The 19,226-nt window shown below is 31.6% G+C and overlaps 3 protein-coding genes across 4 annotated transcripts; all 3 read right to left on the bottom strand.

The window, feature by feature from the left end:
- Window positions 1-121: 121 nt before the first annotated feature.
- LOC112783804 (ras-related protein RABA1f) lies at window positions 122-1,629 on the bottom strand. Its single transcript, XM_025826878.3, has 2 exons — window positions 1,099-1,629; window positions 122-787 (listed from the first exon to the last, which is right to left on the bottom strand). Exons 1-2 carry the CDS (start codon window positions 1,317-1,319, stop codon window positions 355-357), a joined length of 654 nt encoding a protein of 217 aa, XP_025682663.1. The 5' UTR covers window positions 1,320-1,629; the 3' UTR covers window positions 122-354.
- A 3,759-nt stretch (window positions 1,630-5,388) lies between these two features.
- LOC112783917 (WUSCHEL-related homeobox 9) lies at window positions 5,389-7,051 on the bottom strand. Its single transcript, XM_025826997.2, has 2 exons — window positions 6,065-7,051; window positions 5,389-5,983 (listed from the first exon to the last, which is right to left on the bottom strand). The coding sequence occupies exons 1-2, from the start codon at window positions 6,993-6,995 to the stop codon at window positions 5,745-5,747; spliced, it is 1,170 nt and encodes a 389-aa protein (XP_025682782.1). The 5' UTR covers window positions 6,996-7,051; the 3' UTR covers window positions 5,389-5,744.
- A 9,067-nt stretch (window positions 7,052-16,118) lies between these two features.
- On the bottom strand, window positions 16,119-18,201 carry LOC112785226 (rac-like GTP-binding protein RAC13). Of its 2 annotated transcripts, XM_072229275.1 has the most exons (8): window positions 17,673-18,189; window positions 17,281-17,392; window positions 17,070-17,157; window positions 16,877-16,986; window positions 16,714-16,777; window positions 16,570-16,634; window positions 16,418-16,483; window positions 16,119-16,329 (listed from the first exon to the last, which is right to left on the bottom strand). In XM_072229275.1, exons 2-8 carry the CDS (start codon window positions 17,377-17,379, stop codon window positions 16,231-16,233), a joined length of 591 nt encoding a protein of 196 aa, XP_072085376.1. In that variant the 5' UTR covers window positions 17,380-17,392; window positions 17,673-18,189; the 3' UTR covers window positions 16,119-16,230. The 2 variants fall into 2 exon arrangements, with proteins under 2 accessions (XP_072085376.1, XP_025684461.1); XM_025828676.3 differs by having other exon boundaries at window positions 17,281-18,201.
- Window positions 18,202-19,226: the final 1,025 nt, after the last annotated feature.

Raw genomic sequence — 19,226 nt, 5'->3', positions numbered from 1 at the left:
GTTTAGAACAATGTTAATTCTGTTTGATGTTCAAACTTCAAACTTAAAACATAATTGAATGTAGCATATGATTGGGGAAAGAACAAGGTTAGATGCTTTTGCCAATATTCATAGACAAGAGTGAAGCAAAGCAAAGTACTGAATCAATTATATTAGATTAGATAAATAAACGAATACCTTGATAATACACAACAAAATAGGAAGCAAGCACAATTAAAGTGTATATTTCCTAAGGCTGATTTCTCTATAGACAAAGAAATAGAAAGGTTAGAGAGTGATGCTCTCTACGACAATGATGCTCTCTACATTGATATAAACAAGGAATAGGCAAATCGAGAGATTCTGATTGCAAGTTCAGGAAGAGCAACATCCACCATTCTTGACTGCTGAAACATCATCTCTAGACCCAACATTGATTGATTGCCCTTTTGGTAAAGATGTTGGATCATCATCAATGTCGAGTGCCCTCTTGCTCACAACATGATAGATCTGCTTCATGACCTCTGTGAAGGCGTTTTCGACATTGAAGGCCTCCAGAGCAGATGTTTCCATGAAAAATGTGCTCTCTCTTTCAGCAAAGGCCGTGGCGTCATCGGTCGAAACCGCCCGCAGATGGCGGAGGTCTGCTTTGTTTCCCACAAGCATAACCACAATGTTTGCATCTGTGTGATCTCTCAGCTCCTTCAACCACCTCGCCACATTCTCGAATGTTACATGGCGCGTAACATCGTACACTAGTAATGCCCCAACGGCTCCTCGATAGTATGCACTTGTAATTGCTCGATACCTTGAGTTAAAGGAATGCAAGATGAGTTATATATCACATAGGTGCATACTTTCAAAAGCAACATTGCCAAAGGCATTGAATCTCTCTCTACAAAATATGATGACAAAAATGACAATCTTAAATGCCTCAGAGACATCTATCCAGATTTTGTGATTGTCATTTCACCAGAACAACTCAATCCACATAATTGAAACAATTGAGAGAACATAGAGAATAATATGTAAGCTTCCAATAACAAATCATGGATATTCATATTTTTTACATGGGGAATCAAATTCACAAAGGGAATGATGAATAATGAAATATTTTACCTTTCTTGGCCAGCAGTGTCCCAAATCTGAGCCTTGACAATCTTATCATCTACCCTAATGCTTCTTGTGGCAAACTCAACCCCAATGGTGGATTTTGATTCATTGCTGAATTCGTTCTTGGTGAATCTCGACAAAAGGTTCGATTTTCCCACACCAGAGTCCCCAATCAGCACCACCTTGAACAAATAATCGTAATCTTCATCAGCGCTATACGCCCCCATTTTCCTCAATCACAAAGCGAGAGAGAGAGAGAATGAATGAAGAGAAAGTGAGAGAGAAAATCAAAGAAAGAATTGATTTTTATTTTGGTTTTGAGACGGGTGTTGTCTGAGATATTGAGATGGATTGCCGTTGAATCTGAAAATACTAAGGATCATCAGAACCATAGTTTATTGGTTTTGAAATCCAGGTTTGGAAGAAGTGGCAATGGAAACAGGGTGCAATAGTAATGCTCAAATTGAGGGAATGAAATGAAACGATGCCTGTGGTTCCAAAAGAGTTTAACGTACTCCCAATTTTTAGTTTATTTATGCCATTTACCAAGCAACAAATTTTCTTATAACGGCTTAAACCGTTAACAACTATGTATGTATGGGCTTTCGGGTATTGGGCCTCTGGGCCTCTTCTAAAGCCCACTTTCATAGCCGTATTGCATGTTAATTATTTGAAGCCCAAAGTAAATCATTAAAAATTAGAGAAAGACAACATTAGCGTGCCAAGTAGGGAGTAGGGAAAACTGAAAAAGTGTTAATGGTGATGATTATATATTTTCTGCATGAGTGATGGTTCAATTCATGTAAAAGATGTATATAGCTGCAGCTATATATCAACTAGACCTACGTGATCATGAGTGATTCTTTTGGTTTTGGATGGGATTTGTCTTGTTATTCCCTTGTCCTATACAATAACACAGCTACCTAATTATAGATCAGATATTCAGATACCAAGCTAAGGCACTAACATCATTTAGATGATAAAGGCATAAATAAATGAAATGTACAAATAGATTTTATTTACAAATAATCTATATATCTAAGATATGACTTTTCTTCTTTACATTACAATAAAAATTCTTATAGGATTAACTAATCTATAATAGTTTGACTCATTCAACTATACATTACATTACTTGTAAATCTCGACATACTTGGTAATGCAGCCTTATTTAGTCATCGGAAAAATGCAGTGAAATCGAGTGGACATCCAATCAAATTAAAGTCAAGGTGACTGTTTCTTCACCTAACATTACCCTCGTGCGGGATATAACCAAACGTGATGCACATACATATATATAAGGCTCAAATTTATGGATATGGAAGGCTTGGGTGTGATCTGCACAGATATAGAATTATGGCGTACAAAACAAAAATGTGGGACAGTTTTTTCTGAGCCAAAGGAAGAACAACTCGGACCATGCAAGTTCTTTGGTCATGAAATTTTGCTTCACAAATCGCATGGTCCGATTTGCAGTTGATGGAATTTGAAATTTGAAACGTGGAATTCGAACCTTTTGTTTTTCTTGTTCTAGGTAATTTTTTTTTACGTTTTGAGGGACACAACTCGCAGAATCCGAGTTCTGCATCCTCTGATGAGGTGAAGCACCCCTCCTCTCCATACGCGAGTCCAACACTTCATTTGCTTCCATATTCAAATTAAAAAACGTATATAAAATCACTTTAATGTTTATCAACAAGCTAAGGTTTAATATAATTTTGAAAAGGTATGAATGAATGAATGCTATCTTCAAATCCCATCCATGTGACATGAAATTAAACTCTCTGGCGAGCATAAAGTGTTTGACACATATATGCTTCTAATAATTTCCTCAACCATCAAAGAGTCGTTGTGGTCATGATTGTAGATAGCATGTAAATGTTATATGTTATGTTATGATATGATATGATATGATGATCGCTTCAATTCACATATATACCATAACGTACGTGATGGGTTGAATTGAGCATGCAGAAGAAAATAATATATAACATGTGTGGGTGCAGTGTGACATAGATTGCATTGGTAGAGCTAAATATCAAAAAGAGTAGGGAGTGAGGGAAGAATTTGATTTCAGATTATTGCAGATAAGTCTGTCCATGATAAATCGAAATCGGTGTGTCAAATCGAAGCAGGCATCAAACATTGAGAGCAAATACTGTTCTTATCAACTTACACGTAAACCAATCACCTTCTCAAATTCAAATTCAACCTCTCCTTCCTCAACAACGTTACTACTATCCTATTCTTGTCCCTTTCTCCATCTAGTGCTTCAATTTCATACCAAATGAACAGTCACTCCCTTCTCAACAACATAATTTGCCATACCAGTTATGCGTGTTCTTCTCATCATAATAATCAAACTTTACTAATTTATGTTACTCAAATTCTTTTGCAGAGCAAGTAAAAGTTATTTTTATTTATAGAGAAAAGGATAAATAGGTCTCTGAGCTTTTGCCCCGCCGACATTTCGTCTCTGACCATTGAAAAATATTTTTAAGTCTCTTGCCTTCACAAAATTTGGATGGATCAGTACCTAATGAAGGCATTTGGACGGATGAGTCCCTGACGGAGGCATTTGGATGGAGGGACTGATCCGTCCAAATTTTGCGAAGGTCAGAAACTTAAAAGTATTTTTCAATGATCAGGGACGAAAATGTCCACAGGACAAAAGGTTAGGAACCTATTTGTCTTTTACTCTTATTTATATATAAAATCACCTAATTAGATGTTAATATAAAATAATGTATAATAAATAACATAAATATTTGATAATGTCTAAACAAATTAGATTAGTCGATTAGTTAGCTCAGTTTACTTAAAACAAGTATAATGGTTCGAATAGACTCCCCATACTCAATTAGGAGGTTGCGGGTTCGAGTCTCTTATCTTTTCAAATTTTAGCCAATGAGTAATAGCTCAAATGGCATAGTCTCCCCATACTCAATTAAGAGGTTGCGGGTTCGAGTCTCCTATCTTTGGTAAAAAAAATATATATATAATGGTTCGAATCTTGCGTTGTATATGTAATAATTCATTGGTGAACATAAATTCGTAGGGGAACAGATATTAATTATTAAATGATTTCCATTTAGTCACCAAAAATGATTTCCATTTAATAAGGTAGCTAAATAATGTTATTCTTGCTTGAATATTTTTAACCAGTTTTGAACACACATATTTGCAACTTGTACGGAAATGTTGGTATCATTCCGTTTCAGGTGAGACCTTTCTGATTCGTGTAAACAAGATTTGGTTTTAAATAGCATACAGTGAAGTAGATTCCTGTTTCTTTTGATCAGACTAATACGAAATCCGGAAAAAAAAAAAAAAAAACCTTCTTCATTTCAAATTTTATTCAACTCCTTATTAGGTTAGGGCATTTAGGTTATATCTTGTTCAATATATATGGTGCTATAAAAGTGTACTTATTTTAGACACGTATAAAAGTGTAAATTATTGTTTTATTCCTTAATTTGAAACTTTAGGATTCACATCCATAAACTTTATTCATAATATAGAATCGCATAAAATAAGTAACACGAGAAATGGCATAGGTGTACAACATTCATGGCAGTAGCAGGCTAGAACTTTAATATCCACTGCACGTTGACATTTAGTGCACAGATTGTGTTAACTTCGATTTGGGATTCCTAATAACATATAGAAATGTTTGGAAAGATAATTTTTTCTTTTAATTATTGTATAATTGTTATTTCATTTTTTATAAAAAAAAAGATACTTGCTAAAAATACAAAAATGAAAAAAAAAATTATGAATCTAATATATCATTAGGATTTTCAGAAATTTATCTTTTCTACTTTTATACTTTAAGGATATTTATATTCTATGGATAAAAATCTCATTATTTCATTACTATCTTCACAATATTCATTTCATTTTAATTATATTTCCATATTATTTAAATTTTTTTAAAAAATAATTAAGAATCCTTTATCTAATTTATAGTATAAGCACTTCAATATCTATTGTACTTGATACAACGAACGTAACTTTTCTGAAACTTGCTAAATTAATATAATTAAAACAACATATTATAAACAAAAGATCATATTATAAAATGGAGTGTAAACTCTCACTTGTTACATAATCCACGTTTCATCTTATCTTATGATCATTTTATCACGAGTAGCATTAAAAAACAAAAAGTAAAATTAATTAAAATACATTATATAGATTTCTATATATAACTTCTCCTAATACAATAACTCATTTTCCCTTGGGAATAATAATAAGAACGATGAGAGGCACAAAGCCATATATACGACCATAGCAACAAGCTAAGAAAGTTTTCATTGGACTAATATAGGGTGGGTAAGAAGATTACATGGTAGAAGTAAATTGCCCAAATTAAAAGAACTCATATTCATATAACCCTAATGCTAATACTTAAACACAAAGTAGACAAGTAATAAGTAGGTAATTAATTAAAGATATATATATTTTTATAGATAGATCTAAAGCCCCTCCATCGATCCTATAGTAGATGCTTAATTAAAAGTCCATTCCTTCAACACTTGTCTTCCTTGCTAAATCTGCAAAAAAAAAAAAAAAATGAGAAGTGTGAGTAATAAGTAATGAAAGTAAGTGATGAGAAATGGGAATGAAGGAAAATGAGGAGTGATTTGTTACTAATAAGGTGCGTGAGGGAGGGTATGTAGAAGCAGATAATAAGAAGCGCCATGGTGGAGAGAGTGGAGGGTAAGACCCCATTGGTTAGTGAGAAGAGGTTGACCAGTGATGGCGTGAATCAGGACTGCATCCTCCCCAAATGCCTCCCTTACATTGAATGGCCCCGCCGCCACCTCAAACGCCACATCATTTATGAACACCGTTATTTTCTCACTTCCATCTCCAGTGCCTACTGCATCTGCATTCCATGCACACACCACAATACAATTCTTATTAATTTATTACTGCTTCAGACAAGTTTGAATAGTATTCATGTTACCTTGAGTGAGGAGTGATGGTGTGGTGGTGGGAGGGACGAGAGTGGCGGTTGTAGTAGTAGGTGGAGTGACGCAGAAACTAAGCTTTGGTGTGTGGTGGTGGCCGCCGCCATGGTGCATTAATTTGAGGGACTTATTGCTGCTGGCATGTTCTTGATGATGATCTTTCTTTGAAGCATTATTCATCATGATCTCACTAAGCAAGAGACTAGTGCAGGGACCAACGACGTTATGCATCATGAGCTGATGAGGTGGTGGTGGAGACGGCTGATGATGATGAGCTTGCACCACATTGGAGAGCTCAGAGAAGAAAAGGCCTTGCGGGGATGATGTTATAGTAGTAGTAGTACTGTTACCTTGATGATGTTGCAGCGGGAAGATGAAAGTCTCAGCGGCCACGTGCGGCGGCGGTGGTGGTGGTGGAATAGTGGCGGTGTGATTGTGGGTATAGAAATAGGTATTGGTAGTAGCAGCAGAAGTAGTAGTAGTAGTAGTAGTGGGTGGGGATGATGACTTGTCAGAGGAGGAGGATGAGGTGGATGACGGAGGAGGTGGAGGAGGAGGGTTATTCTTGGTGTGGAGGTGGCGGAGCTTGTGTTTGGTTCTAGACTTGCGGTTCTGGAACCAGTAGAAGACATTGGCATCACCAACTTGACCGTACTCTTGCAACTGAGCCCTTATCTTCCTGATCTCATCCCTGGGAGGGTTGACCATCCCAGAGTTGAATATGGACTCCAGGATCCGAATCTGCTCGGGCTTTGGGTTCCACCTGGGCTTGGGCTCAGGGCTTCTGTCGTCGCAAGAGTAAGGAGAGGTTCTACTACTACTACTAGTACTAGAAGAAGAAGAAGAAGTGGCGGTGATAGTGATATCATGCTGCCATGTGGGCTTGGACTTAAACATGCTTGGCCAGTGTCTGTTAGAAGAAGCCATGAATGAATGAATGAATGAATGAAATTGCTTATCCTTCCTTTTATATACCCTCTCTTGTCTCTCTGTCTCTTGCCATTCTAATTCATCAACATATATACACTTTTATTTATTAAGTAATTAATAAAATAGTAGAAAGGAAAAGGGAAATAATAATAATAATAAAGAAAAAGGAAGAGAAAGTAGCATACTAGTAGCATGATGATGAGAAGTGAGAAGTGAGAAGTGAGAAGTGAGAAGAGGATCGGGCTTGGTTGCGTATTCAGTATGCACCACTAATTATCATTGGAAGGCGGTGGTAGTGGATTTCATTCATTGACTCGAGGGTGCCATATTTATTATCTCCTTCCCATCCCCATTTCATTTTCGCTTCCATTACTTCTAATTAAAACTAAATTAAAACTAAATTAAACCATTTTACACCTTCAAATTCAAAGATTTACAATTTAGGTTGACTGCCCAATCGTCACTTCGGATGGATGTAAATAATTCTACAATTTCGTTACGTTACCAACACATTTTTGTCCATTTTTATCAATTCTTATTTATAATTGTGTTTAATTGAAGTATCTTTGTAGATGTGTCTAATAAAAATATCTTTTTATGATTATGTTTAATAGAAGTGTCTTTATAGATATATTTTTTGAATATATCTCTTTATATATGTATTTAAAATATAATAATTAATTATTATTGACAATAAATTAGTAAATAATATATCGGTACCTATGCTTTTTCATAATTCTAATATTTAAGAAAAACAAACAGCAGCCTAAAAAGATAATTTAGTAATAAATGAATTTGTTTGACCATAAACTAATAATTAATTATTGACTGAATTTTCATCCAAAATCTCAACATCCAAAAGCAATTAACTGACCTTATCTTAGTGTGTAATGCTGCTAGTTTACCAGTATTGAAACTACAAAATTTCCGATTTTAGTGGGTCATAATACTCAAGAATCAAGATGCTATCATCCATAAATTACTTCCAATTAAAAAAGAGTTTTGTTAACAACACTATTATGGTTAATTAATTCTATTCTAATAAAATTTTTTAAAGGAAAGTTTTCATCAAATACACAATAAGATTACTATGTATTGAAATTTTCGAATGTGTAACTTTCCCAAACAAACTTACTATATTAGTACCCTGAACAAAATATTTATTAGCTAATTCCTAAAAAAGAAAAGAGGGATGGGGGATAAACACTTATGGTGTGGAAATGTGGACGGATTTGTAATATAATGACGTGCACCATGACAAAATGTCAAGAGTTCATATGGTTAGCCAAAAGTAGCGACAATATATATTCCAAGAACAAGTACATTTAATTTAATTTACAAGATTCTATTTTGCATGATGAAGTAATAATATTTGGTCAAAGCTACTACTTTTTATGTTGCTGGATATAAAAAAAGAATGCATAACTTGCTTACGCTTAATTAGTTAAGAAATGTATATATATCCGGTACAATAATCTTCAACCTAATTTTATGTAGCTACTCTCTTCATCTCTAATGAAATATTTATGATGAATTAATGGAAATAAAACGAAATTCATTCCTTTTTTTTCTTACACCAAAAAGGGTGATGGTAAGGAAGTATTTAAAATGGTGAAAACTCGACTTCACATGAAGTTGATACTTGAGAGTTATTAGATTAAAATTTAGTCAAATCAGTCAATGAAAATTTAGTCAAATCAGTCAAATCATCTAACAACTCTCAAATATCAACTTCTCACGTGAAGTTGACTTTACCTTAGTTTCCACCATTTAAAATTTATTCAGCATAATTTGTGTTCAAATAGTGATGTTGATGTACATTTGTAATTAAATATAGAGTATATATTACGTAACTATAGGTATTATTGCAAACACATATATAAATCTTAGAAAGCTTATATATTTATAGTAATTGCTAAATGGATTCACTGTGAATAGTGAATAGGAGGAGGCATTACTGGAGCACGTGCATAGTTGCTCCCCCTTCTTTTTAGGAGATTCAATGGACATGTAAATCAATATATAGTACTCAAGATCTAGATTGAATCTCTGTATATATACAAGGATAAGTTAATCAGTTTTGATTTTCTTGGTTTGGTGTAAAAGAAAGAAAAATTATGAAAGAAGCTAAGGTAAGGTTATATTCAGTTGTCATTCTTACAGAAATGAACAGAATGACCAGACGCTGGTTTTTAATTGGTAGATAGGTAGCTAGGTTGAGATTATCCTACACTCGTGCCATTGGACTCATCATATACGTCAACAAAAATTAAAGCTAACAATCGCCACAAACATCAACTACTCATACTTTGCTTTTCTTTTAATTCTATCATAAAATGCCTAAAATTTGTAGATGTGGATAATTTTAGTGTGAAATTAGACAATATTTGATTATTTTATACTATTACGATGGTAGTACAAAATGTCGTTGACGTTTTATTAAAAAAAATATTTTTTTAATTATAAAAGATAAAATATCACTGATATTTTATAAAAAAATATTATTTTAATTATAAAATAGAAAACATCATTGTTGTTTTATAAAAAACTATTATTCTAATTATATAAAGAGAAAATGTCGTTGACGTTTTATAAATACTCATAACAACGTATAACACATAATTCAGATAATCTTTAAAAATTTCACCACTCATAATCTAATATACAAAAATAAAATTTCTCATAATTTATTAAATAGTTATATATTTAACAAAAAAAATAATTTTAACAAAAAAAAATCACATAAATAGTTATATATTTAACATACTTTCTCAAATAATAGCATATTTTGAATTTGCTTGAACTTTTATATAGTTTTCTTTATCTTTTATATATATATATATATATTAGAATTAAATACTATATATTTTAGATATAAAAATTCAGATACTATATTATCATATTTTTTTTAAAATTAAAACTGATATAAGAAACACATGAACGATTATATTTCTAACAAAATTATTTTTAATTCGTTGTCGTTCATTTATTTGTTTATTTAAACAAAAATATTTTCTATATACTAAAAATTAGTCATTAGAATAGTTAAATTCATTATAATAGAATAATAAAAAATATACAATATATAGACAATAATTAAATTTAGTTACAGTAATATAATAAAAAAATTTATGGATTTTGATACACAATGATTAATATAATAACAAATTTTGCATATGAATTTTTTTTATTTGTTTTATTTATTTTTTTTTAGGTTAATAAGAATCAATTTTAAAACTTTTGATGATAAACATTTTTGATATTATATTATGATATTATTTTTTTAAAGAATTAAACTAGACATAAATAATTATATTTTTAATAAAGAGGATAATTTTATACAATTGATGGAGCGAGCATATACACTACATACAGGAGACAAAATACACAATATATGATAATATGTTAGCATCTACAGGGAAAAATATACTAAACAGTATTCACTTAAAACGTGCATGCATGGTGTAATTATATTGTTATAAGTTAAAGTAGTTATTAAATTAGGCACCAACAATAACCTACATATAATTGCTTTACTCTAATGATTATACAGACAGAGGTAAATGCATTATTCTTTTTGGTAGAATAGGTGGCTCATGCATTTAATATAAAGTGATAATTTTATGTTTGTTTTATGTATGTGTACAAAAATAAATAATAGTGGAAATATTTTGTTATATTAATAGGTAGTGATCTGACATATGAAAGGTTAGGAGGGGACCATGCATGGAGATATCTCTGTTTGGGGGAGACAGAGAGGAAAGTAGGCACAAAATTGGGATTACAATCGCATCAAACAACTTTAGCAACTCAACTAGACCTTCCTGAGACCTATACATACCCATTATTAATGCCCCACAACCTTCCCAGCAAAACCCCATTTGGCGTTTTCGTCATTAATCCAATTAACCCACTCCTGTTCTTTCTAATTTATTATTAGTTAACCATAAAAGTTTTAAGATTTTTCCCTTTTGTCTTTTTATTGTCTCAAAGATAGAGATAAGAACAATTTTTTTATAAAAAAAACTAGGTTAACTGTTAAAGTCACAAAAAACCCACTACAACAATATAAATTATTTTTTAGAGCTAGATGTGTCAAAAAAAAAAATCGTCAAAAAAATAAATTTTGACATTATTTTAATTATGAAAATATGTTAGTAAAAATTTTGTCAAAAATAATATTTTTAACATATAAATAATTGTGAAAAAAGCTTAAATCTTATTTTGATAAATATTGGCTGTCAAAAATAATTTGTTAGAAAAATTTTAGAATATATTTTCTGTGATATTTATTAACCGTAAAAAATACTATTTATTTTGATACTTATTGATTATAAAAAATTCTCAACAAAAATTTTTAACAAAGAATGAGATGAAATCTTGAAACTGAAGAATAAATTAAGATTTTGAAGATAAAAAATGAATAATATGATCCCAGACTAAGAGCAGTGTGATGCTAAAATTGAAGGAGTCAAAGAAAAAGAAGAATAGTAGAGTAAATTGAAAACAAATAAGTGTCAAAATTGAGGAGTAATTTTCTACGATCAAATTATTCATAAAAAAATATAGAAAATTTGACATTTATGATATTTGTCAAAATATATATTAATTTTGACTGTTAAAAAAAATGTTAAAATAGCTCTCTTTTTTTATAATGAGCTTGATTATAATGTTAGATAAGATAAAAAAAATTATGTCTAAAAACAATGTGATAATAAATATTTTTTGTCCACAAGTATTCTGTATTAATTACTATATTTGAAAAAAATAAAAAGCAAAGATACTAAGTGATTAATATTTTTCTTTATTTTAAAATCATATTTGAATCAACACACTTGCTAAGTCTCTCTTTTTTATATTAAAAATATTGGCTTCTATTAAATATTTAAAGAAAATGAAAAACCATACCTTAAAATTTAACTATTAGGTAAAAAGAACTATATTTTTTAAATTCAACATTAAATATTGAAACTTTAAATATCTCTTAATATTAAAGTCTTTTAAGTTCTAACAGTCATCTAATATTTTCTATTATTCTCTTAAACATTTTACTTATTTCTATAAATATGTAACCTCCTTGTCCTTAATAAATCTGTTATTATCTATAATATGCCAATATATATACATGCATGTATGTATTAGTTTCTCTTCAGTGATTATTAAGTGTTTTGAGAACAAAATAAAATAATTTATTATTTTCATTTAATTAATAAGTTATAACACATACTTTAAAATCATTTTAGAGAAAAATCCAAAACCGCCCTAACAATTATCTCGAAAGACAACGAGGTATTTGACAAAAAGAAAAAAAAATTCAATCCAGCTCCTGACAATTACTTCGAAAGGACAACGAGGTCCCTGTGCAAAAAAAAAATCAATGTTATTTTTTTTGCACAGGAGCTAATCAATCCCAAATAAAAAAGACAAGGGCCAAATTGGGTGTTTTTTTTTTTTAAATCTCGTTGTCCTTTCGAGATAATTATAAGGTGGACGCAGTATTCACTCATGATTTTGTGATAAACACTCATTAATAATGAGTTATCATTAAATTAATAAATTAGTGTAAGAATTATGGAAAAGTATAAATTACAGGCAGAGCAGATGAAAAGTTTTGGCCTCCCTGGCAGCTTGGAAAAGTGCAAAAGGTGCGCACGTAAGAGGGAGTGAAGGAAAATGAAGCTACATGGATGTCCGTACAGAATTGCCATATATATAGGTGAAGCCATTGCAGATACCCCCATTCCTTGGTTGCTATATTTTCTCTATACTTTGTATTAATTACATCTCTCTTTTGAATTTGCACTTCTAGTTATGACTGTACCACACCCCCTTGATCCTCTGCATCTCTGTCCACATTTATTTATTACTCATTTTTCTTTAATTATTTTGTGATCAGAAAATGAATTTGTTTTCCATTCTAATCATATTGCACTTTATTCTGTTCCCACCCTTCTGTCTCCACCAAATATGAGTAGTGAGTCACATCTTCCTGCTCCTCCTGGACCACCACCTCTATCTATCTATGCCTTTAATAACTTACCTTTCTGTATCTAGGTTTCTTATTGCTGGGATAAACATCATTAACATACATTCTTATATTATAGAAAACATTTCAAATGCATCAGAGAGTATCGGTGCACCAGTAGTTTTAACCGTTGATTTCAATTAATATATATTATATATTTTTTTTATAATTCAGATCAACGGTTAAAACAATTGAAGCACCGATACTTCCGATATACTTGAAATGTTTCCTATATATGCTTTGAAAAATAAATAAAAATAAAATAGTTCAAATACATGGTCAACTACTAGTACTCATCATAAATGATGATCTGATTCTTGTGAGAGTCTCCAAGATTTGTGATTGTGGGGAACTTTACGTAAAGAAAATACGCATCGAATCAAAAGTGAATCAAAGTCTCTTTAACGTACTACTTATCCAATAAAGATCACTTCAATGCTTTTATAGTTTTTCAAACTAAAGTACATTGTTGATCCATCTATCATATCTTCTTTCACAATCTTATAACAAGCAAACTTTGACGGATCGTAATACTTTAATTTAATTCATATTGTCAGAAGCAAAGACAAACATACTTTGTTTACGTCACCCCAAATACAAAACATATACTTAATCTAATCAGGCTGTTTTAATTTATGTATGCGTGCATGCTGTCTTAGTAAATCTAATCAGTCTGTTTACATTTACTAGAATAGTATACATGCATGCATAAATCGAAACACCCTGATGTATGCATACATAAATCGAACCAGACTGTTTCGATTTATACAAAAAGTTAAATTTAGTCTATCTGTTTCGATTTATATAAAAATGTGATTTGGGTGATTCGCGTTATATTTTTCATTTTGGGTGATATGCGTAATATTGGATGAATGTTAGTTTATTTATATAAATTACCCTATTTTTTATTATGAAAATTTTAGTTGTTGATAACTCTACCTTAATTAAACACAATCAACAATTATAATTGATATATATTCTAGTTTAGTTTCAAAAGGAGTTGGGGTAGCACATGATATCCATAAATGTTTGGATTAATCTAATGCAAAACATGAGATGGGTATGTGTGTCGTAGCTAAAGTTGCGCCAACGACAGTCACTAAATGCTAACATGCGCGTAGTAAATACACAACATGGTGGATATTCAATGCTTTAATGTTGTTGCACATGCCATCAACTAAACACACTTATAATATACGTTGGCACAAAAAATTTGGAGTTAGAGACAGAAAGTTGTGACAACTATTGGTGGTGTCACATTTATTTCATGACTTCAAAACCCCTATATATATCAATGAAAAGAAAATATTGTACACACCATTTGTCTACTTCAAAAATACTAACTCTCTCTCTCTCTCTTATTTTCACTGTCGTTGTTATTTTTAGATACAATTATTATATTCAAATACATAGATAACAAAGCATACAAAAATGAACGGGTACTACTATGTTAATTCAAGTGTAATTGAATATCTAAATATGTAAATGTTAAGATAAGATCAATGATAGCACAATGAAAAAAGGTAGAAACTCAGGTGCAGTCGACTTCACGTGAAGTTGGTACCTGAGAACCGTTAGATAATTTGACTGATTTCACTAAATTTTAATCTAATAGCTCTCAGATATCAACTTCACATGAAATCGACTTCACCTGCGTTCTCACCATAAAAAAAATATTATTTATACATTAAAATGATTTAATATGTATTTTGTATAAATATATAAAATTATTTTATATTAAAAAATGAAAAGCAGAAAAAGACCTAAAAAGACAGTAGTCAAACGAGATCTACATGTAAACAGTTTTTCTGTAGACATAATATACATAATAAAGCTCAATGATATCGTTTGATCCATGTAGTCGACTCCACCTAATGAGACAAGACTTTGTTGTTATTGTTGTTGTTGTTTATATTCCAATATATATTATATTCTAATAGCTAATTTTAGTAACTGATTTTAATATATATGTATTTAACATTTGGTCGATAAAAAATAGTTGACACCAATAATTTAAAATGTATTCCACAAGACTGCATGTATAAGTTTTCTTGAGTTAATGTTGAATATATAGCTCAGAGCACTTAACTTCCAGTGTATAGTTCATCATACATAATTTTGTTACTGTTTTTTTGAATTCCATATTATTGTGCTTTCAATGGAAAACTTGAATTTGAAGCAAAGCATTTAGTTTGGGGTGCTAAGAAATTTACAGAAATTGCGGGATTGAAATACTCATATCATCATCACGTCACGGCAAAACTTGGATTTAATGTAGCAGCTAGTAATTCGGAAGAATCTACGGAATATGATGAAGATGTAGTTTCAAGGGTAGCATCCTAACTGCTAATAAATTGGGTCAGAGCACTCTGAAATCTGAATGAATAGCTAGGATGCATCTTACTGCATTAAAATCTAAATATCACATTTCATAATAGTTGAGAATTGTTTGACTAAAATGTTGGACATAATTAATGTTTATATCTTAATTATTATCTTTATGTCAAGACATTTCATATGAGTAACGATTATTGAAATGAAGATATTTCACATTAGTGACCGTGATTGAATTGAAAATTTTAGGGTGAGGACGGGTCGATTTGGTTCGGATTTATGGTAAAATTAGAATCGAATTGGTTCGGATTTGCATTTTTTTGTATATGTACCCGAATAGTTCGGTTCGGATAATTGGGTACCCGATGACTTTGAAATTTATAAAAAAAAAAACAAATTTTTATCTTAAAAATTCAACAAGTACAATAAACATGTAACATCAATAGAAATAATCCAAACATGTTAAATACCAAATACATTAAAAACTAAACTCATTAAAATCCAAACATATTAATAATGAATAATCATTGTCTAATGGAAAAAGCCATATATATATTTTTTATTTAATTAATATATGATCGGATTCGCGGGTTGGTTCGGGTTCCGCACCCCCAAAATCGATACCCGAACCAATCACTAATAAAAGCTATCGGTTTAATTCAAGTTGGACCCGATTATCCGTTGGTTTCAAAACCAATTTAATTGGTTCAGTTCGAATTTGGACGGGTAATTGAGTAATTCGGACGGGTTCAAAACCAAAGTAAAATGGAAATCAACTCAACACTGTTGCAAAAGCAAACAATATTAATTCAACATACATCAATGAGCTTCATTTCAATTCTACTATATATAAGTAACTCAATCTGAAAATATTTAGAGGAAATTGCATGTCTTTTTCCTCCGTGCTCTCTTCTTTGCTTTTGGTGGCCTCAATGCAACCTTTATAGCAGCATCAAAAACTGTTTTTACATTCTAAAACACAAAATAGTAATGAAGAAAATCAGCACACAAAGATGAAATGTAATGAAGTTGTTAAATGTAATGAAGTGCTCATACTCACCTGTTGTGTTTTAGAACTGCACTCAATATAAGTTACTGCACCAATCATTTTCTTCATCTCTTCACCCTGTTAAATATTCACAATAATTGTTCAATAAATTGTCCTTACAAAAGGTATTCAATTCATATTCTAAGTAGACATTAATGACATGCCTGAGAAGTTGTAATTCGTGTGGATCCAGGATGATCAATCAGAAATTGTTTGTCATCTCGCAAATCTTTGCAAATCAGAGTGAAATTGAAACCAATATTATTATTAGCTCTAAGAAAAAAGCAACAAATTCATGAAACTGTTACCTAGTTTTGTTCCCACCAGCACAACAGGCACATTTGGAGCATAATGTCTCAATTCAGGCATCCACTGTTAATTAATAATTCAATAATCTTCTTTAAGACATGTTGAAATGTGACAGATACTAATTAATTAATTAATTAATAACCTCAAAATCATAAAGAAAACCTTTTTAGAAACATTCTCATAACTGGCTTTGCTGATGAGAGAAAAACACAAAAGAAACACATCAGCTCCTCTGTAACTCAAAGGCCTTAGCCTGTTGTAATCTTCTTGTCCTGTAATCCATACAATTAAACCAAATTAACATAGTTAATTAGCATTAATGATGTAATATCAGAAACAAACAGAGATGACTAACCAGCAGTATCCCACAGACCAAGATTCACAGTGCTGCCATCCACCACCACATTAGCACTGAAATTGTCAAACACTGTTGGAACATAATCCTATCATAAAAGGAGAAGAATGCTAATTACTAATTAGCTCTGATCCTTGACGATTCACTCTTTCTACACATGCATGTGCACATTAAGAAAAAGAAAAAGGAAACATAAACCAAAAATAGTTACTGTGGGAAAGGTATTGCTGGTGTAGGATATAAGCATGCAGGTTTTTCCAACAGCACCATCCCCTACTGTAACACACTTGATGAATCTGGCAGTACTCATTCTTCTTCTTCTTCTTGAACAATTAAGAGAGATTCTTTACTTATAAACACAAGTTTGAAGTTGAAAGAATGAAAGAAAGGAAGGTGGCTGGACCTTAACATTAACAACCTAGCAGCAACTTTAGTTATGGTTTTTTTTTCTTTTCTTTCCTTTAAGTGCAAGGACCAATAGCAGAGAGAGGGTAACACAAAGTAGGTATAGTGGTGGAGTTAGTTGGTTAAGTGTAGGGAAAGGAAGGGAATGAATCAATGATGAAAATTGAAGAAAGGCATAGGGAATTTTGCTTAATTTACCAGTGTACAATGATTAAGGGATGATATGATATCAAAGCAAGTCAAAAAGTTAGTTCTGACTTTGTTGAGATTCCCAGTTTTTTTTTTTTTGGTTGCCCACGGTATCACTCAACCCGACAGGTTAAGGACTAATTCGTCGCGGATCTGAGCTCCATTTAAGGGTCTGCCGCTGGCCAATAGGTTGCTGCATGCACAAGGGCGGGATTCGAACCCCCGACACTTGCTTAAGCGGACGAGTGAGTTGACCACTCGACAAAGCAAAGTTAGTTTGAGATTCCCAGTTATTATGTCTTCCAGCTTCTTCCTTTGCTTATCTGGGCTTAGCTAGCCAAGGCTGTTCTATGGGTCCTACATGCCCAAATCTTGATGCCTTAGTTTTTTCTGAAACACCAATTGCAACGAAGATGTTCAACTTCAACATTCAAGATATATGAATTTTAATACATTTTGTCGATAAATGTTTTGATTACTAGTTTCTTTTCATATTAATTACCGTATTAACATTAGACAAGATTGGGACCCTTGTGCCACTAAGTTCATCATGCTTGGCTATGACTAATAAGAAGTACAAGTGGATTTTCTTAAAATATCTAATGTGGGTCTAAGGATAGCATCAATAATTAACACGGGTCCAATATATAAGGCCCATTAAATGGTGGTCCCCCTTGTTTACAGGTGTATGTTATTTTTGTCCAAAAACATTTGTTTGTTAATTTATGCAGTGTTTGTTTAGTGGGTGTGTCGACCAAATTTTGAGACACGGTGACATATTCACATTCATATTTTATGTTTGATTTTTAAATATATAAAATAAGAAGAGACACGGTAGTTTACATTAGTATACAAATACATAAAATTTGTGTACTGCCACTTTATTAAGACACAAAATCTAAGACATAAATTTTTTCAGTTCTATCCTTAATGGTGGTGATGGTGGTGATTTTTTTTTTTGGAATAAGGATAATAATAACATTTATAATTTATGTTCTATCTTGTGTATAGTTACTAAACAAAGTGAAAATTTTGTGTCTCCTTATGTATATGTCTTCAGGGCACAGATTCGGTAAGTCAGATTGGACCATTGGATCTTTTTTTTAATTCAACGGTGAAGATCACCTGAAACTTGTTTGTTTTGATTGGCTAATGAATACCTTTTGCAAGCTTTGTGTCAAAGGGATCACTTTAGAAAATTTAAATTTTTTGTGGTTATTGTTATAGATCTAATATCTATCCAGTTAATATAGCAAAGATTTATGAATTTGTAAGTTTAAATTAATTAGAGTTAAGTATTATGTTTTATGTTAAACTACAGAACAATGAAGTTGGGTTGGGAAGGAGATTTGTCGTGGACGTCTGTTGTCGCATAGAAGAAATGCACGAATTTACGTTGCTGTCACTCGCCTTTATGCAGTTCGAGTTGCAAAAAATTACTCTGTGTGAAATCGCGGGGCAAGAATTTGCACAGTTACTGAACGGCGCATCTGCCTCGATGAAATTGGAAAATTTATTACCTTAGCTCTGTTACTATCGTCGCTGGAATATGGATGACAAGTA

Source organism: Arachis hypogaea, chromosome 20, assembly GCF_003086295.3.
Source record: "Arachis hypogaea cultivar Tifrunner chromosome 20, arahy.Tifrunner.gnm2.J5K5, whole genome shotgun sequence".
Taxonomy (NCBI): Eukaryota; Viridiplantae; Streptophyta; class Magnoliopsida; order Fabales; family Fabaceae; genus Arachis; species Arachis hypogaea.
The sequence above is the reverse complement of the archived record's forward strand: the minus strand, read 5'-3'. Positions and strand labels throughout refer to the sequence as shown.